General features: G+C 39.1%; 1 protein-coding gene across 2 annotated transcripts in view; it reads right to left on the reverse strand.

The window, feature by feature from the left end:
- Positions 1 to 16,835, reverse strand: part of SLIT3 (slit guidance ligand 3) — an 810,414-nt gene that overhangs the window by 216,752 nt on the left and 576,827 nt on the right. For both annotated transcript variants that reach the window (XM_061616805.1, XM_061616804.1), the window contains 2 exons: positions 12,716 to 12,859; positions 9,601 to 9,764 (listed from right to left, as the gene is read on the reverse strand). In XM_061616805.1, coding sequence (XP_061472789.1) covers positions 9,601 to 9,764; positions 12,716 to 12,859 — 308 coding nt within the window. The remainder of the gene's footprint in view (positions 1 to 9,600; positions 9,765 to 12,715; positions 12,860 to 16,835) is intronic.

The following is a 16,835-nucleotide window of genomic DNA, read 5'->3' on the forward strand; positions in this document are numbered from 1 at the left end:
ACTAATCAAGGAGCCCTGCCAATTCTAAAGCAGCGCAAGGCTGCCATTGAACAAGTACAATCTGCTGCGGGATTCTTTTTGATTTCCCCTTAGAAAACAAAGCTGTATGGCAGTTATCTTAATCAAAAGATGCCAATCAGACAATCCTGCAGAGGAAGAGATTCTCTGGTGAAATGGAGCTGACATGTCTCGCTGGACATTTGGCTGCCATTGGGCAAGTGCAGCTGAGGGTGAGGCTATCATAGCTTTTTTATGGCTGTTGCTGAATAGCAGCATTTTCTCTCTTTTCTGAGAGCACAGGAGAATGCATTGTTAATACACAGCAAAGCTGTGGCTAGAATAAATGTCTTCATCCAAACCCTCCTTTTAGTTTTATAACTGTCCAAGCACAGAAGATTTAAATCTGTCCTATTAAATTTAATATTTACAGATAAAGGCAGAGCAGCCTCACTTCCCAATACGTCAGACAATATGAGAATTTTCTTTCACACAATAAAATCTGATTTTCTTCCATTCAAGATGAGAGACAAAACTACTACATCCCATTTAAATGACAAAAATATCAAAACAAGTAATCTAATGTTCCCACCACCTATCTTGCCCCCTATATCATGCATGAAACAACTATCTGCCAAAACTACTTGCCCTCTGAAAATATTAATTCTACGGGTAACTTCATGTATTACGTTTTGAGATGCACTTCTGAAGCTTTATTATAAAGCTGAATGCACTAAATGTGTTTGCAGTCTCATGCGCAATACACTGTTTAAACTTGATAGCAATGGCCACCTCTCACCATGCATAATGATTATATATATATTAGCAGTCAGTGCCTCAGTTTACCACCATTTCTTACCCTGTGTTAAGTAAACTTAGGCTGCAACCCAGATCCATTTACCAAGGAGTAAGCCCCACTGAATGCAATGGGAATTGTGAACAGACATCATGATAGTATCAGCTGCAATCCTGAAAACTACACACCCAAGGTTCAGGTTTTTGTTTGCACTCATCCAATCCTAAACAATTTGTTGAGGCAGAGGAGAAATGACACAGCCTCTGGGATCTCATTCTACTCTTGGGACAGACATACTTTGTACTCTTAGTAATGCCATATACTCCTGAGGCTCAACATATGTCCACCAAAACCAGGGTGTGGCAGCACTTGCTCTTTGGAATGGGCTTCCAAATGATCATCAGGCAGGCTTACAATATTGGCATTTAGGTGCCTGCTTAACACTCATCTATTAACACATGCTTTCTTTGAGTGGCTATGTTGTTAATTTGATCTACTGATCTATGGGTGTAATTTTATCGCTTTTATGCTGTTCACCAATATTCTTTTTAATGTTGGTGGTATAGAAATTTTTACTATGACAACTACTAATAGACTGTATATTTCTCAGGAATTTGCTGGATAATGGCTATTGAGGACAATGGGCATCTACACAAAGAATCAGATGCAATGCAAAATTATTGTTATTGTAACCTAAGAGAAAAACTGCTGGCCTTTTCTTCTTTACATATGTTGGCTTATACAAATATTAGGCAGCGCTCAGAAAGTGTGCATGTTCATTGTTTCTTACCCACTCACTCACAACCATAGTCAGACCAGTTTTTATTTGAAGAACCGGGACATGAATCTGAGCCCTTTTAAAAATTAAATATGTGAAACTTCTATTAAAAATAATGTATAGATTTTGAGCATAAATTAAACATTTGGCTCTCAGGATAGCACTCTTGTACTATCTGAATTTATGAAGGAATTTAATGAACTCAACAACACAAAAGGACTTTTATTTTGGGTCCTAAGTCCCAAAAATGCAAATCAATAATATATTTTAATTTCCCGCCCATTGCCTAGAATTGATGGAAGTATTGAAAGCTCCTGCCTATGCGCAAAGGGCAAACCAGCCGGCAAGCAGCCTCTGCCAAGTGGGAGAGACAGAGAGGCCCGCACTCCCCAAGCCTGCAGACGGTCGCCTAGGGACGCGCTCCTAGGGCTGGGATGAGGTGCCTCTGGCATTCCACTGCCAATCTGCTTCGGCAGACCCCGCAGGAGACGACACTGATGTCAGGAGCTGCCGGAGGGGGCTGACAGTGGTGGCAGCACCAGAGCTGGAGCAACTGCAAGGGAGGGCGCGTGACAAGAGCGTTTTCCCAGGCGTTTAAATTTTTTCCCAGGCTTAGGGGCGCCCTCCTGCCATGCTTACCTTGCTTACCATGTTACGCCAGCCCTGCAAAGAGGGGATGTAGCAGCTGAGCGAAGCCTCGCCAGCATTATGTATTAGAGGAAACTACTGAGACCACCATAGTTCTGTCACAAAACCAGCCCCTTCCAGGGCCTCCGTGAGGTACTATCGGCCCCTATGCTCTGGTTGCTATGGTGAGCGCAACCCTGCCTAATGGCCAATAGGAGCAGACATTTCTGAATAAGTGCATCAAGGAGTTACTGTAAATTGCCCAGAAAGCTTTGGCTATGGGGCAGTATACAAGTATAATAATAATAAATAAATAAATAAAAACAGCTTATTAAGATTTTTCTTAATATAGTGATTCCAGATTGATAGAGAAATACAGCTTTCTACCAACAGGAGGCGATTTTGTTTCCTCCTGTGGTAAAATATATGCAAATTAATTTGAAAGAAAATCTGTTGATCCTCAAAAAAAAACTCCAGTTCTTCAAAACTGATTATAAAATGTTAATGCAGTCAGTTAAAAAAAATAATCAATATGTTGGCCAAATTAATGGCTAAGATCAGCAGAGGAAAGGTTTAGTAGCACATATGCTCAGTCATGCTAATAAATGTTAGGAAAGTTGAGGTATATTTTTGCATACATCGCCTTTCATACATATAGAAAAAAACTGACTCATAACTGTTGCATTGTATGTCAGAGGACTATGGATACACAAACTCTATATGTATTGCTGCCCTGGGCTCCTGCTGGGAGAAAGGGCGGGATATAAATAAATAAATAAATATTCTAAACTGATATATAGAGCAAAAGAATTGCCATTTTCTCCTGCATATTATAAGGTTTACAAACAGAATCCTATCCAAAGTGAAAGTTTACAGTGCTATCCTATGCATGTCTATTCAGAAATGTCTCATTAATAGAACTTACTCACATGTATGTGAGCACAGGAGTGTAGCCTCAGTATCTGTTTAATTTCAAACATATGCTTTGCTGAATAAATGTAAATGCTGCATTCAGATGTCATAATAAACCTTGGTATATCATCACATGAATGAGCCACAGTGAGCCTTGGGCTCACAGACTCCCTCTCCCCTCCTCTGGTGTGACTGCAAGGAGATAAAAAGTTTCTGTTGAAATTATCAAAATTGAATCCTTAACAGTAGTTAATCTTAACTATGGTTAGTTGAAACAAGCCAGCTTCATAAACGTTAGTGAAAAATTTGCTTGTTTCAGACAAACCAGTTAAAGTTAACTATAGTTCCCCAGTTGCAGACAAAAGAGCAAGCTGTGGTTAATCAAAAACAGAAGCTGCTCAACTCCTTCTCATGGTTGCACCAGAACAGGAAAGGAAATGGAGCAGCATGTGAACATATGGCTTTCTGCAGCTGATTCCCTTTATCATAGTGTCTGAATGCAACCAAAGTATTTGACATCTAGTGCTTTATATCATTCAATTTTCACTATGTGTGACTCAATAGCATGCTAGAATAGCTCTGGCATATCACTGATATCTTCCATGGTCATCAGTAATGATTGGGACAGAATGGTATAAATAGGTATCAGGGCATAAACTGCCTGGAAATCATCTGCTATGACAGATTAGAATTATGTAATTTTTATTTAGTACAGGAAAGTTGTTTACTGAGTTTATTCACACAACAACCCATTGGGGAGGTCATTCCCAATTTTACATATGAGGAACTGAAGCCGTAACTGTCCATTAAACATGGTGGAGGTTAACCTGAACCCATATCCAAGCCCATGAACTGACCCTCTGGACTACACTGAGTTTCACCAGTATTGCTCTCACAGTCAGTTTTTTTTAAAATATCAGTACTCATTGATTAATTGATGCAGATCAGATGCCCAGTAAGACATTTGGTCAAAACACCATGAGGTTGTATCCAGTGATGACTTTCCATTTGTGGAAGTTCTTTGATCCAGTGGAAATGTCAATGAATGGAAGGGGGAGGCAGGCAATTTCCACAAGTTTTCCCTTTTCCTACATCCCCCTCTGCCATCCCCCACTTTTGGTCTTGAGACTCTCCCAACCCTCTGGAGCTGATGGGAGGGGGCAGAGGAAACTGTAAAGGGAAGGAAAAAACAGCATTCCATTCACAGCAGCCTCTACTTAAAGATGCTGTGGTAACTCCTATCTTAAAAAAACCGGCCCTGGGCCCTCTGGTCTTGAATAACTACCAACCGATCTCAAATCTTCCTTTTCTGGGGAAGGCGATTGAGTGTGCGGTGGCTATTCAATTGCAATTACATCTGGATGAAGGTAGATACTTAGACATCCTTCAGTCAGGGTTTAGACAAAAACATGGGGTTGAGTCGGCCCTGGTCGTACTGCTTGATGATCTGAGAAGAGCCTTAGATAGAGGAGAATATACCTTCCTCGCTCTTCTCAATCTGTCAGCAGCCTTTGATACGGTCGATCACAACATTCTTCTAGATCGTTTAATGACCATGGGCATTCAAGGAGATGTCCTGCGTTGGTTCCGCTCTTATCTTAGCGGGAGAACCCAAAGAGTAGCATTGGGGGATGAGATCTTGGAATCGTGGCCGCTAGATTGTGGTGTGCCACAAGGCTCGATTCTTGCCCCAATGCTCTTTAACATTTACATCAAACCGTTGGGTGACTTTATTCGTAGTATGGGTCTGCAATTTCATCAGTATGCAGATGATACCCAAATCTACTTGTCTTTTAAATCTTCCCCACAGGCTGCTGTAACACAACTGACTAAAGGGCTGGAACTAATAGGGGAATGGATGTTTAAGAATAAACTGCGGCTAAATTCTGATAAAACTGAGATCCTCTTGGTAGGTGATCGGTCCAAACTAGGAATAACTCAAGTGACTTTCAATCAAGTTTCTGTTCCCTTGAGTGACCAAGTCCGTAGTTTGGGTGTCATCTTGGACTCCCAACTGACGATGGAGGCTCAGATAGCGGCAGTTTGTCGGACTGCACTCTACCACCTGTCCCTCATTCGCAAAATCTGCCCCTACCTCCCAAAGCATCTTTTACCAACTGTAGTCAGTGCCTTGATTCTCTCCCGTCTGGACTACTGTAATGCTTTATATGCTGGTCTCCCTTTGGGAACTTTGCGTAGGCTTCAGCTTGTCCAGAATGCGGCGGCACGACTCATTAAGGGCTGCCATAGGAGAGAACACATCACCCCAATCCTTCGGGAACTTCATTGGCTTCCGATAGTGTTGTGGGTGAAGTTTAAAATACTAGCTTTAACTGATAAGTCCTTTTTTGATGCTGGCCCAATCTGTTTGAAGAACAAACTCTCTCTTCTTGGAGCAGATGGGCGTACGAGGTCCTCAGCCACTAGACTTTTTGTGGTTCCATCTATCAGAGCGGCCAGATTAAGTGGTACTAGATCTAAAGCCTTCTCCATTGTAGCTCCCACGCTATGGAACACCTTACCAGTTGATACTCGCTTAGTCCCTTCACTTTTGGGTTTTCGGAGGCAGTTGAAGACATGGCTTTTTGTACAGTCAGATGAATGAACATGCCACAGTTAGGTGGCTAAGGGGGTGGTCTGATTTTTGGGGTCTTATGTGAACAGTATTTTTATTATGTACTTGTTGATTTTTATTTTGATGTTGTTTTTGTATTTTTATTCCTTTGTATGTCGCCTAGAGTGACAGGTTGTCCTGCCAGATAGGCGTCGAATAAATTTTAGATAATAATAATAATAATAATAATAATGGATCAAAGAGGTTTCTGTGAACAGAAGGGCACCACTGGATACACACAACCTCATGTAAATTTAACAATTTGCAAGCACAACTGTAATTATTCATATAATTAATATTCTACAGCCACAACAGTGGCTGTATACTATAGTCTGCATGGATTTTTCACATTCCGCAATGTTAAATTGAAAATACCCCCATGCCATTCTGATGCTTCCCATAAGCTCATTTCAAAACAAAACCTTACAAAACTTATAGTCCTGAACTCAGAAACACTTGCTTAACAACCCTCTCAATTTTCATGGCAATACACAAAACAGTCAGAGAGAACAAAGAGTTCAAAGTCTAAAGAGAGAGAAAAAACCCAAAGCCTTTTGGACTTTTTCCCGAGAGTTCTCATAATCTGTTGAAATTCATTAAAAATCAGCCATGTTCACAGAGTACCTTTAATCCTAATACTGACCTTGCCCCATACTCTGACCTTTAACTTTCTTTAGTTTAAAAGTAAAAAAAAATATATGCCTGGCTGATTTTTAATTAATTTAAGAAATTTTGGCTGGAAGCCAATGATAAGGGTGGGCATACTCATTAAGGACCAACTGTCAGTGTTCTAAAAGCCTCACAGCTGCTGGGCTTGGCTAATCAGGGGGCCACACCGACACCAGACTTTGATTTCACGTGAGACAGTCATGGCTTCCCTCAGAGAATCCTGGGAAATGTAGTTTGTGAAGGGTGCTGAGAGGAGCCTCCTATTCCACTGACAGAGCTCCAGTGGGCAGACTGGTTTAACAGTCAGCCACTCTCTGATTGAAGGTCTGTGAAGGGAACAGGGCGTCTCCTGGCAACTCTCAGCACCCTTCACTAACTACACTTCCCAAGATTCTTTGGGAGAAGCAATGACTGTCCAAAGTGAAATAAAGGCCTGGTGTGGATGTGGCCAGGACAGCTTTGGTTTAAATTTGGGTGGGAGGCTACATGTGCCTGCTGTAGAATAAAAAGGTGAGGGAAACACTGAAAAGCAATGTTTTCCTTTTGGAAAGGAAAGGATTTTCCCCTTTGCCCAGTGCCCACTCACCCAATCTCCAAATTCTTCCAAGCTACAAAGGAAGTGGATTGGACTGTGAAAGACCAATACAAATTGTGTTTGCATTTTGACCAATTTGTAGGGCAGTCCAATATCTCAGAGAGGAGGTCAGGTCTCCTGCTCCCCTGGTGCATTCAGTATAGCTGCCCAATTTCCCTGCTTTTTAAAGTTTGATAGAAATATCTGTGGGCTATAGGTACATTCTTAAACCGCAAGGTTTTTTGCCTATTAGTGAATATAATTCTTTTCATGATTTTGGTGCCATAACTTGTACTGGCAAAAAGCAGTTTATGAGTGATGGCTTATTGGGAAGACAATGGGTAGATGTCATCTTCCGTCATACAATGGCCAGTGCATTCTGCCATCTGTTTTTAGTGATCAGAAACATAATTAATCAAAGCCCTCCCCCTTTTTTCAAGAGGAAAAAAGTAACGACATTCATTTTTATATGAAGGCACTGCATCAATGGCAGTCATTTTTTCTTCCCAGTCTAGTTAATGATTTTTCTGGCACATAAAAGCCTGCCTGTACTTGAAGCTTGCTATACTAAAATAAGTAGCACATTGTACTACCTCTATACATCTAAAACATGTATGTGTAAGTAACTTATAATATGAACAAACAGTATGTGACAGTTTTTGACTTTTTAAATTAATGTCCCTTTGCTCATGCCTAGAAGATGGAACACACACTGATAACAAATAGACTGAGAATGGAGAACACAACTATCTATAACACCCAACTTTAACTACAGAACTCTTGACATGCTGTGCATTAAAATGGTGCATTAAAATGCTAAGCAAAATTTTAATCTTTCTTTCAATGACAGTGTTGCTTGAATGATAAAAATCTTCAAGTCTTGGTCCACACTACAAATCATCATACTTCATAAGATTTAACCTCTACTTCTCTCCCTGAGTATTACAGGCGTTAGCTATGTACATCTTTCCATTCAGCCACTATTTTCCAACACAAAGGCTCATTGAAAAGATCATCTATAAGGTAGCACCCCACCATCCCAATTATTTGGTAGCTGGGAAAAGATGACACTTTTTATTCAGATTGCCTAGTTAGTTCTGTTGTGGTGGCAATGTGGCACAGTGCAACTAGTGGATATGCTTTTTGCCATCCTTAAGTTATGAATGCTGCCGATGCCTTTAACACTTTGTGAACCCAGGACTGCACAACATATGATGCACCAAGCTGAACACAGTCAACCATCCCTGAGTTATGGCCTGTTAGCAGGTCCAGCCAGATAACTAACCCAAGGGTTTGTCATAGAGCTGCAGAGATGAAGAGCAACACACACTCCCATTGGCAAGATCATCATAGTAACAGGAAGATAAACTTGGCCAATCCATTAGCCAAAGAAGGAGCAGCTGCGGAGGCTGGTCTCTATCCCCCAATCCAGTAGAAAGAACATGTAGCAGCTATAGCTGCTAATTGCCCGGTGATTGGAGAAGCAAGCAGAAAGGACTCTCTGCCACCATTCATTAGCCAAAGGAACAAGAGCCACCAAGAATGCCGGCAAGAAAGATAGGCCTGGCTCAAACTGGATATCAATTCTGGTAGCCCAATCCTGTGTTCTGACTTTGAAGAACTGATTTCCCTCCTCTACCTTTTCCTTCTACTGCCCTTCCCTTGTGTGTCTTATCTTTTTAATTTCTAATTCTGATGGCTGGACGCCCACCCTCCTCCTCTCATTGATTTGAGCCACTTTGGGAAACAACAATTGTCTGAAAATCAGGGTAAACATAAATAAAGGGACTTTATTGAGCTCTAGATGGACTGACACTTGCGGCTAATATTCTGCATTTGGCAGATGGATCACATAAGGTGTATAGCTCTGGGTGAACTTTCCTTTCACTTTTCTTTCTGTTAAGCTGCTGTTTTATAGCTCATGCAACGAAACATACAACTTGCCAAATGATGACTATGCAGCAACACTGCTTCCTAAACATCTTATCAGTATTATCACTTTAATTTTATTCTTTGGAAGTTGTATGCTCCAGGAGCATGTTTTAGCCAAATTATTTATTTATTTTAAAAAAAGGTCTCTGCACCTAGCTCAGCATCTATTGTGTGTAGGGAAATACTGCACTATTGTCATTCAAAAGTCACCTGCAGAGGTGTATCAGAATAGCTAAAACAATCTTAAAGCATGTTTTCAGTGATTGGCAAAGAAGCCCTCCTAACAAACCCTTTATTTGGCTAGTGAGATATTTTCTGACAAATTAGCTGATCAAAGCACATCTGAATTCTTTAATTTCTTTCCTTTTCTTTTTTTAAAAGTCACTTTACATACGGGACTATTTGTACCTTATCTTGTTTACAGGCAGTATACAGCACTGCATTCTTTTAAAATTGTATCCTATCTTTGAACCTAAATAAATAAATAAATAAATCACAAGACAAGCTAAAGGTTTGCCTCTCTTCTAATGCATAAGGTAAATAGGTTTTCTGGACTAATCCAATTTTTCAAATTTAATTTTAGAAAGATGCTACATAATATCCATTACAGCAAACACTGTCTTACAGATTTGATTAGCAGGCTCTCTGGACCTGCTTATTTCTAAACTGAAAGTGCAGTACAGCCTGGATAAATGAATTACCTGAGCAACGGAACTTCTTGCTCTTGATCTGGCTGATTCGTTTGTTGGCAAGGCGACGTGGGCTGCTGCATCGAGCGCCGCTGGTTTCTATTGGATTATCCTGCAGGTAATCAGCCAGCCACTTCAAATGACAGTCGCACACAAATGGATTCTGAGCTAAATGCCTGCAAGAGGGATGGGATGTTTAACCAGAAGTGACCTGTGACACTGTACTCCATCATTGTTTCTTACAAACACAAAACTGAAGAGTAGAGTAATTGAATCAGCTTCCAATACACCAGGTCTGGCGGAAGCCACATGAAGTTGCTTTTGAATGGGAGAAATTCTGTGAACCATCTTATCTTTTAGCCCATTAAATCTGCAGCAAGCCTTTTCAAGAAAGAAACAAAAATTAATATAGCAAAGCTCGATTTTAAAGGGCACATACCTTCTGTCTACAAAAGCTACAGTTTTCAGCCAGCAGCATGTCACAATACACTGCAGTTGAATGCATTTTTTTAAGAAATACAAGGTGCAATTTTTTAATCACAAAGCTAAAGCATTGCAGACATCAAATTGTTGGTATGCAAACTAGTGCACTTCAGGCCAGTAAGCAAAGTCTACAGATGAACCACAGGTCTTCTCTCAAAAGTGAAATTTAAATCTAGGTATATTGGTCAAAGCTACTAGATCCTATGTAAAATGGGTTTACTCTTGAGCATCAGATTTAACTTTTCAACAAAATTGGGCTTGAAACTAGAAACCAACAGAATATACCAACAATAGTATAGGTGAAATATAACAAGCTGACATTTATTAGAAACTTAAATTGGATTAAAGAAATGGGAAAACACATATTTTCAACTGGAGTCTGTTTCTAGTAAACAAATAACAAAAAGAAAAAAAGAAAAAGAGATTGATCCTGCTTCCCCTATAAAATCTCCCCAAAGGTAGAGCACTTGATACTTACTGATTATAATTTATCTGAGCTAATTACGTATGACAACACTAGCTACTCTGGATTATTTTAAATTATTGTTTCAATTAGCCAGTAGTTAATTTTTGTCAATTTTTAAATATATGGTTGAATTTTCTTATATGCAAAACATTAAAATAAAGAGTATATGTAGTATATATATAAGATTTAGGGAAGTTTCACAGAGTCATTTCACAAAAAACAGCTGCTATTTTATCAGCCATTAATCCAACAAACAAGCTCTTGATGTGCACCAGATCTTCAAGTGAATCAGCTTGCATTGTGTGGTTTGTCTCCTTACCAAATATGTCTGATTGCAGAGTACAAAGGGCCACATGGTTCATCTGGCAAGCTGGTAAACACAAAATGGCTCATTGAATGAAGTAGCTACCATTTTGAAGAAATTTAAAGTGGCTTCCCTTCTGGCTACAGCATACAATTTTGTGTAAAGAGACTTAAAGTCTGGATAGCTTTGGTCATTGAAGAATGGCAGGCACAGTTAGGCTATATGAGTTTCCACAATTCAAACTGGAGAAGAACAGCAGATCAGACCAAAGCTCCGTCTTCTGATCTCACCAAGTTCTTTCTAGACTTTTTTTTAAAAAACCAAAAACATTTCTGATGGAGTCAAGCGGCCTAGCTTATTTAAAATAAATAAAAGCTCATATCCTTGTGATAAATGGCTATCCAAAAAACTGTCAAAATTGTATGTACAACTTATCTAATAAAAATAAAACAATTTCTTAAGCCTTATAACGTGATGCCATCTTTCAGTATAAGACACAAAGAAAACAAAAATCTATAAAATTGATATTTTGAAAAATAGTATTTTAATAGCAACTAAGGATGCAATCCAATACGTGTCTACCCAGAAGTAAACCCTATGGGACTTATTCACAGGCAAGTGTGTATTGGATTGTAGCCTAAAACACCAAAAAAGGTAAGATAATATGTAATGTTTACTTGGTAAGAGTGAGAATATAATTTTAAATGAAATTTTATTATTCATGAGATACACAGCTTTTAGTAGGGACTGATACAAAATACTTTAGTCACCAAAGCCATTGAGCAACTGATTTTAAGGGAATGTAGTTTAAGGCCAAGACAAGTGCCAAAAATAATAAAATATTTAGCTTGAGTTTTGGTTCCTGATTTTGGAAGCCACTTTTTACATAAAGACTAACAGCCATGGAACAGCAGTAGAGAAAATCAGGAAACAAAGATCTGGCTAGGTGGATTTTCCACTCTACCTACCTATCCCATTTTTGGTTCCTAGCTTAGAAGTCTACTTTCAACATAAAAATTATTTGGAGTTTGTTCATATTACCAGTTCTTTGTGAAATATGAATGCAGTAAACATGCAATATATGAAGAGGTAACATGTGAAGGTGAGTGAGGTGAAGTACAGCTGCTGCACAGGCTGGCTGGGCTCTCTACCTGCCAGGTACAGTGGTATCCTGGAACAAGGCAAGTCCCAACAGCAGAGCCAGCAGCGGCAGCTTCAGTTGCAAGCTAATACGCAAGTTTCTACCACCACTAGCAATGCTTATACGGGCCACTGCCAGCAGCAAACATTCTCTCTCACACTGTGTTGGAATGAAAAGTATTAAGGGGGTTATATTACTGAATTCTGACGGTGTCAGCAGCAGCAGTCCAAAACCACTACTTCTACTATCAGTGTACAGTAGTTGCAGGTGCTGCTACTAGCACCTGCAATTATATATATTGTTTTCAGGTTTTCTGATTTTCTTGAATTGGTAATTAAAACAGGATCTAATATTCATACCTCTCTGTTTTAAAAAAAATTAAAATTTGGGGAAATATTTTAAAATACTCCCTCCACCATTATTTTATCAATTTTCTTTCCATTTTTCACATCTTCCTCTCTCTTTTCTATCTGCTCTATCCAAATAACTTTTTCCTTCTATCCCTTTGTCCCCTTCTCCATTCCTTACCCTCTCAACACTTCAGTTGTTCCTCTGCAGGATAGAATTACTTCACGTAAGCTTATGTGTTTGGACTCTGTCTATGGCACACAGGCAGACAGAGTGGTACTCAGAATTAAGGGGACGGAAGAGGGTCACAAGATCAGGTATGTCCTCCATCTCTGAAAAGACTGGGGGGGTGGACAACCCATAAGCAACATCCGTAGATACTTACAGAGTTTGAATTGACTGAAGAGGGGCAAAAAGCCCTTTACTGATAGTCTGTAGCTTATTGTCATAAAGAGATAGCAAATTGAGATTATGCAGATCTTGAAAAGTGTTTACTCTCAGGCAGTTGATCTTATTGGCATTGAGAAGCCTGTAGACAAAGAAAAGAGTTTTAAAATATACAAATTCTTGAGGACAAAATAAAGCCAGACTGAACTCAGAGATTAGCCTCAGACAAAACCTATACAGAACAATGAATTGTTGTTAAAACTGTGGTTCATCTAGTGTGATGAGAACACAGATACAGGTGATAAAAGTTGTTATCGGTGTGTAACTGATCCACTGCTGGCTTACTAACAGGATTCCTATAATACTGATGTTAGATCAAAGCAAGCTGTAATATACCTCATGGGAATATTAAAGAAGCATTGATTGCTCCCATAACAATGGATTTCTTTATTTAATTAATCTATATCCCACTCTTCCTCCCAAAAGAGCCCTGGGTGGCAAGCAAGTGTTAAACAATAAAAATATCTTAAAAACAAATCCCACAGGTCTCTGGGAAGAGGGAATAACTGTTTAAAGTTACAGATTAAATCTGTAGCATACATATGACAAGGAGCTTCAAACAGATTAACGCATTTTCTGACCTAGAAAAGTGTAGATTACGTAACATTTCTGAGGTGATGCAGATGTATTTTCTACTGTGGTACATTGACCTCTCAGGGTACCTAGGCTGGATCCAAAACAGAATCCATTTGTTCTAAAAAGTAGTGTCTAAAGCAGCCCTTAGATCACTTAAAAAACTGTTTCTTTCAAAGGGTTGAGTTTTAACAAGTTTAACTTGGTACAATAAGTTTATGAAAGGGACAGGCAGCTCTGGGACACATACTGCAATATTTTCTTAAACCTAGCACTGTGTACAGTTGTTTCACAGGACTGAGACTCTCTTTTAGCACTGGATGTCACTGAATCCCTACAAATCAGCTCTCTGTGTCTGAGATGGTTGCTAGTTTTAAAATGCATTACTTATCAGATCCTTGGAGAACAAATTAAAAATACAGTACTATATAAAACAAAGCTGAGAAGAACCTTTCTTACACTTTTCATTAAGATAATGGTTTTCAAACTAACTTCAAAGGCAAAGATTGACATATTTCTCCCCTCATACAATCATGTAGAAAGAAAGAGTGCCTCTTTAGGCTCTCTTAACAGGTAGGTCAGTAATTCTCATTAAGTGCTAGAAAACTAAGAAAACTGAATATGACAGAGATTATCTAATATTACCAGTATTCCCCTGCAATGCATGGCTGTAAAGGGAGTGCTGAGAGTATGGAGATGAACAGTTTGTGGTGGCATCTAGCAATCATAGCTGGCATTCTGAACAAACTGAACACATATTTTAGAATACTCTTTGGAATCCACTTCAACCAGAGGTCATCAGTGGAATAATAAATGGGTCAGTTCATACATAACACTACACCAAATCCTTGGGCTCAAACACTTCATTCTTTCTCCTCTTCTGTGTGCAGGAGGAGGAGACTAAAAGCTTCCATCATGTCTCGGGAAACTCTGGTTAGTTCAAAATCCAGTTAGTTCAAACTACTTTGTGGTTTATGATCATGTCTTTTCAGTTAACTAGAGTTCAGATTTTAGCAGCGCTTGGAAGATTACTTTTAAAAAGTAATAAATTACAGTTAACGTTACATGGTCCAAAAAAAGTAGTAATTACCGTTACAATTACAATTGTTCTGAAAGTAACTGATTACTTTACTTTTCCTCCAAAGTAATCACTACAATTACATTTTAGTTACTTTAAAAAATGGCTACAAGGTGCTGGCCTTGGCTGCTGCACATGTAAGTAGCCTAAAACAACATTAAAAATAAACAAACACATACAGAGCTAGCAGAATAATTATTTTTATTCATAAGATAGCAATGGTGGTCTCTCCGCTGGTAAGGGTGGTGGGGAGGGAGGCAGAGGCCACTACTCAGATCTTTGCACATCAAACCAAGTGCAACCCCCCCCCCACTCAGACAGACAGCATAATCTCTCTCACTTAACCACCTCCCGGACCCTGCTCTGCCACCAACTAAGGGACACTCACTCAAGCAAACATTTTCCCCTGAGATGCAAAAAAGTTAAAATACTGCAAATGCAGCACACTAGTCAGAGAGTGGTGGAGGCCACTTTGTGTGCCAAGTGCAAACACAGTATATATATACATATATACACACACACTCTCTCTCTCTGTCATCTTTCACCTCCACAGTTCTTTATCTCCATTCTGCTGCTGCCTCCTTCTCCTCCTTTATTCATGTTCTTGACCTCCGGATCCTTTCCCCCTCCACTCCATTCTTCACCACCACTATCCACTCCACCCCATCTCACTCTCCGCCTCCTCCCTCATCGCCTCCTGCCCATCCACAGAGCATGAGGAAAGAGAGACACTGCACAGAAGCCCAGTTTGAGGCACATGATTTTCATCCACAAATCAGAGGAGCAGAAGACGTCCCCTGCCCCCCCAAGTAATGCCCAAAAGTAATTCTGGAAACGTTACAATTACTCCACAAAAGTAGTAAAATTACTCCTAGTTCTATTACAATCAAAATGTAAAGGAATTACCCACTCGTTACTCAAAAAAATAAAGAATTACAAGTAATTCGTTACTTGTAACGAGTTACTTCCAAGCTCTGGATTTTAGGCATAAAGGGGAACTCTGGTTAGCTTAAAGTAGATGTTTTCAGTATCGTTTGAGCATGTGCCTTGAAGGGGAAGCACGTGTGCCTGTAAACCCATGGTTTAACATTAAATCTTAATAGTTTTCTTAAGATAAGAATTTTGAAAACCATTGCATTTGGACAAAACAAAATTAGTATCAACTACAATATACTGCATCATAAAAGGTCCTGACTCCTGTATAAATATTATCCAACTCACAATGAATGTACACAACAGAAGAGTTATCACAACACTAAAAAGTCATCTCAAAAGAAAAATATGTCATAACTTGCCAAAGTAACATATGCTTCATCTAAGCAATTTTCAAGAATGTGTACTGATATAGGAAGTAAAAGATTAGATAATCAACAGCTCTTCTGCTCAGTTAATTTTCTCACGACTGATTTATTAACATGAATACAATTTCAAATTTTTAAATAATATCCTCAGCTTCCAAAACATAATGATTGAAAATAATTGGTTTGAAGAAGAAAAGAAAGATGTTACTGTAGTATATGTCCTCATCAACATTTTAATTTTCTGATCAAAGAAGACAAGTGAGCAAACTATCCAAACTATTAGTCTTAGTTTGGAAGTACAGCCTCGCAGCTTTAATATAGTAAAGAGAATGCAGGTTTTTGTCATTATCAGATAGACTAGAAACAATTTTAAGTACACTGCTACCCAGAAAGAATGACAGAAAACCTATACTATCCTCTTTTTCTCATGCCTGCATTTTTATCCTAGAGTCATTAACAATTTGTATAAAATTAATGTCAACTATGATTAATGAATACCTGACTGGCAGATAACAAATAAGAACATAAATGGACAAAACTAAATGGAGAAATGTACAGTAGCAGAATCACAGTAGTTTGGTATAGTGATTGGACTATTATAATTACTGTGGGTCTGGGGAAAACTAGGTTCTAACCTGAATCAACCATGAAGCTCATTGGTTGACCTTGGAGCCAGGCACCATCTCTCACTCTAACCTACTTCACAGGACTGTTGTGAGGAAAAAATGAACACACACACACATAACTTTAAGCCTCTGAGAAGAAAGGGGGAATAGAAATATATATAAAAAATAAGCAAGCAAGCTAGATCATGAATTTGATAAACAGTTTTCTTGAGAATCATAACTGTTATCACTTCCATGCAATTACCATCATGTGCTGGGGGCTGCTTTCAGACATGAGACTTATTGTGTTAGTTTTAACAGATTTAAATGGTAGTGCTTCTGTCATGATTTCTAAAAGTCCTTTCACACTGCAGTACCTGTTGCGTTAAGGAATAGTAACTTTTTTAGCCAATATACTGGCATTTTGCGCAACTGTATTTCACAAGGTTTGTTTTCATCCCTCACCCATTATACACATGCACACTGTTTCCCACTGTGTAG

This window comes from Rhineura floridana, chromosome 3, assembly GCF_030035675.1.
Source record: "Rhineura floridana isolate rRhiFlo1 chromosome 3, rRhiFlo1.hap2, whole genome shotgun sequence".
Taxonomy (NCBI): domain Eukaryota; kingdom Metazoa; phylum Chordata; class Lepidosauria; order Squamata; family Rhineuridae; genus Rhineura; species Rhineura floridana.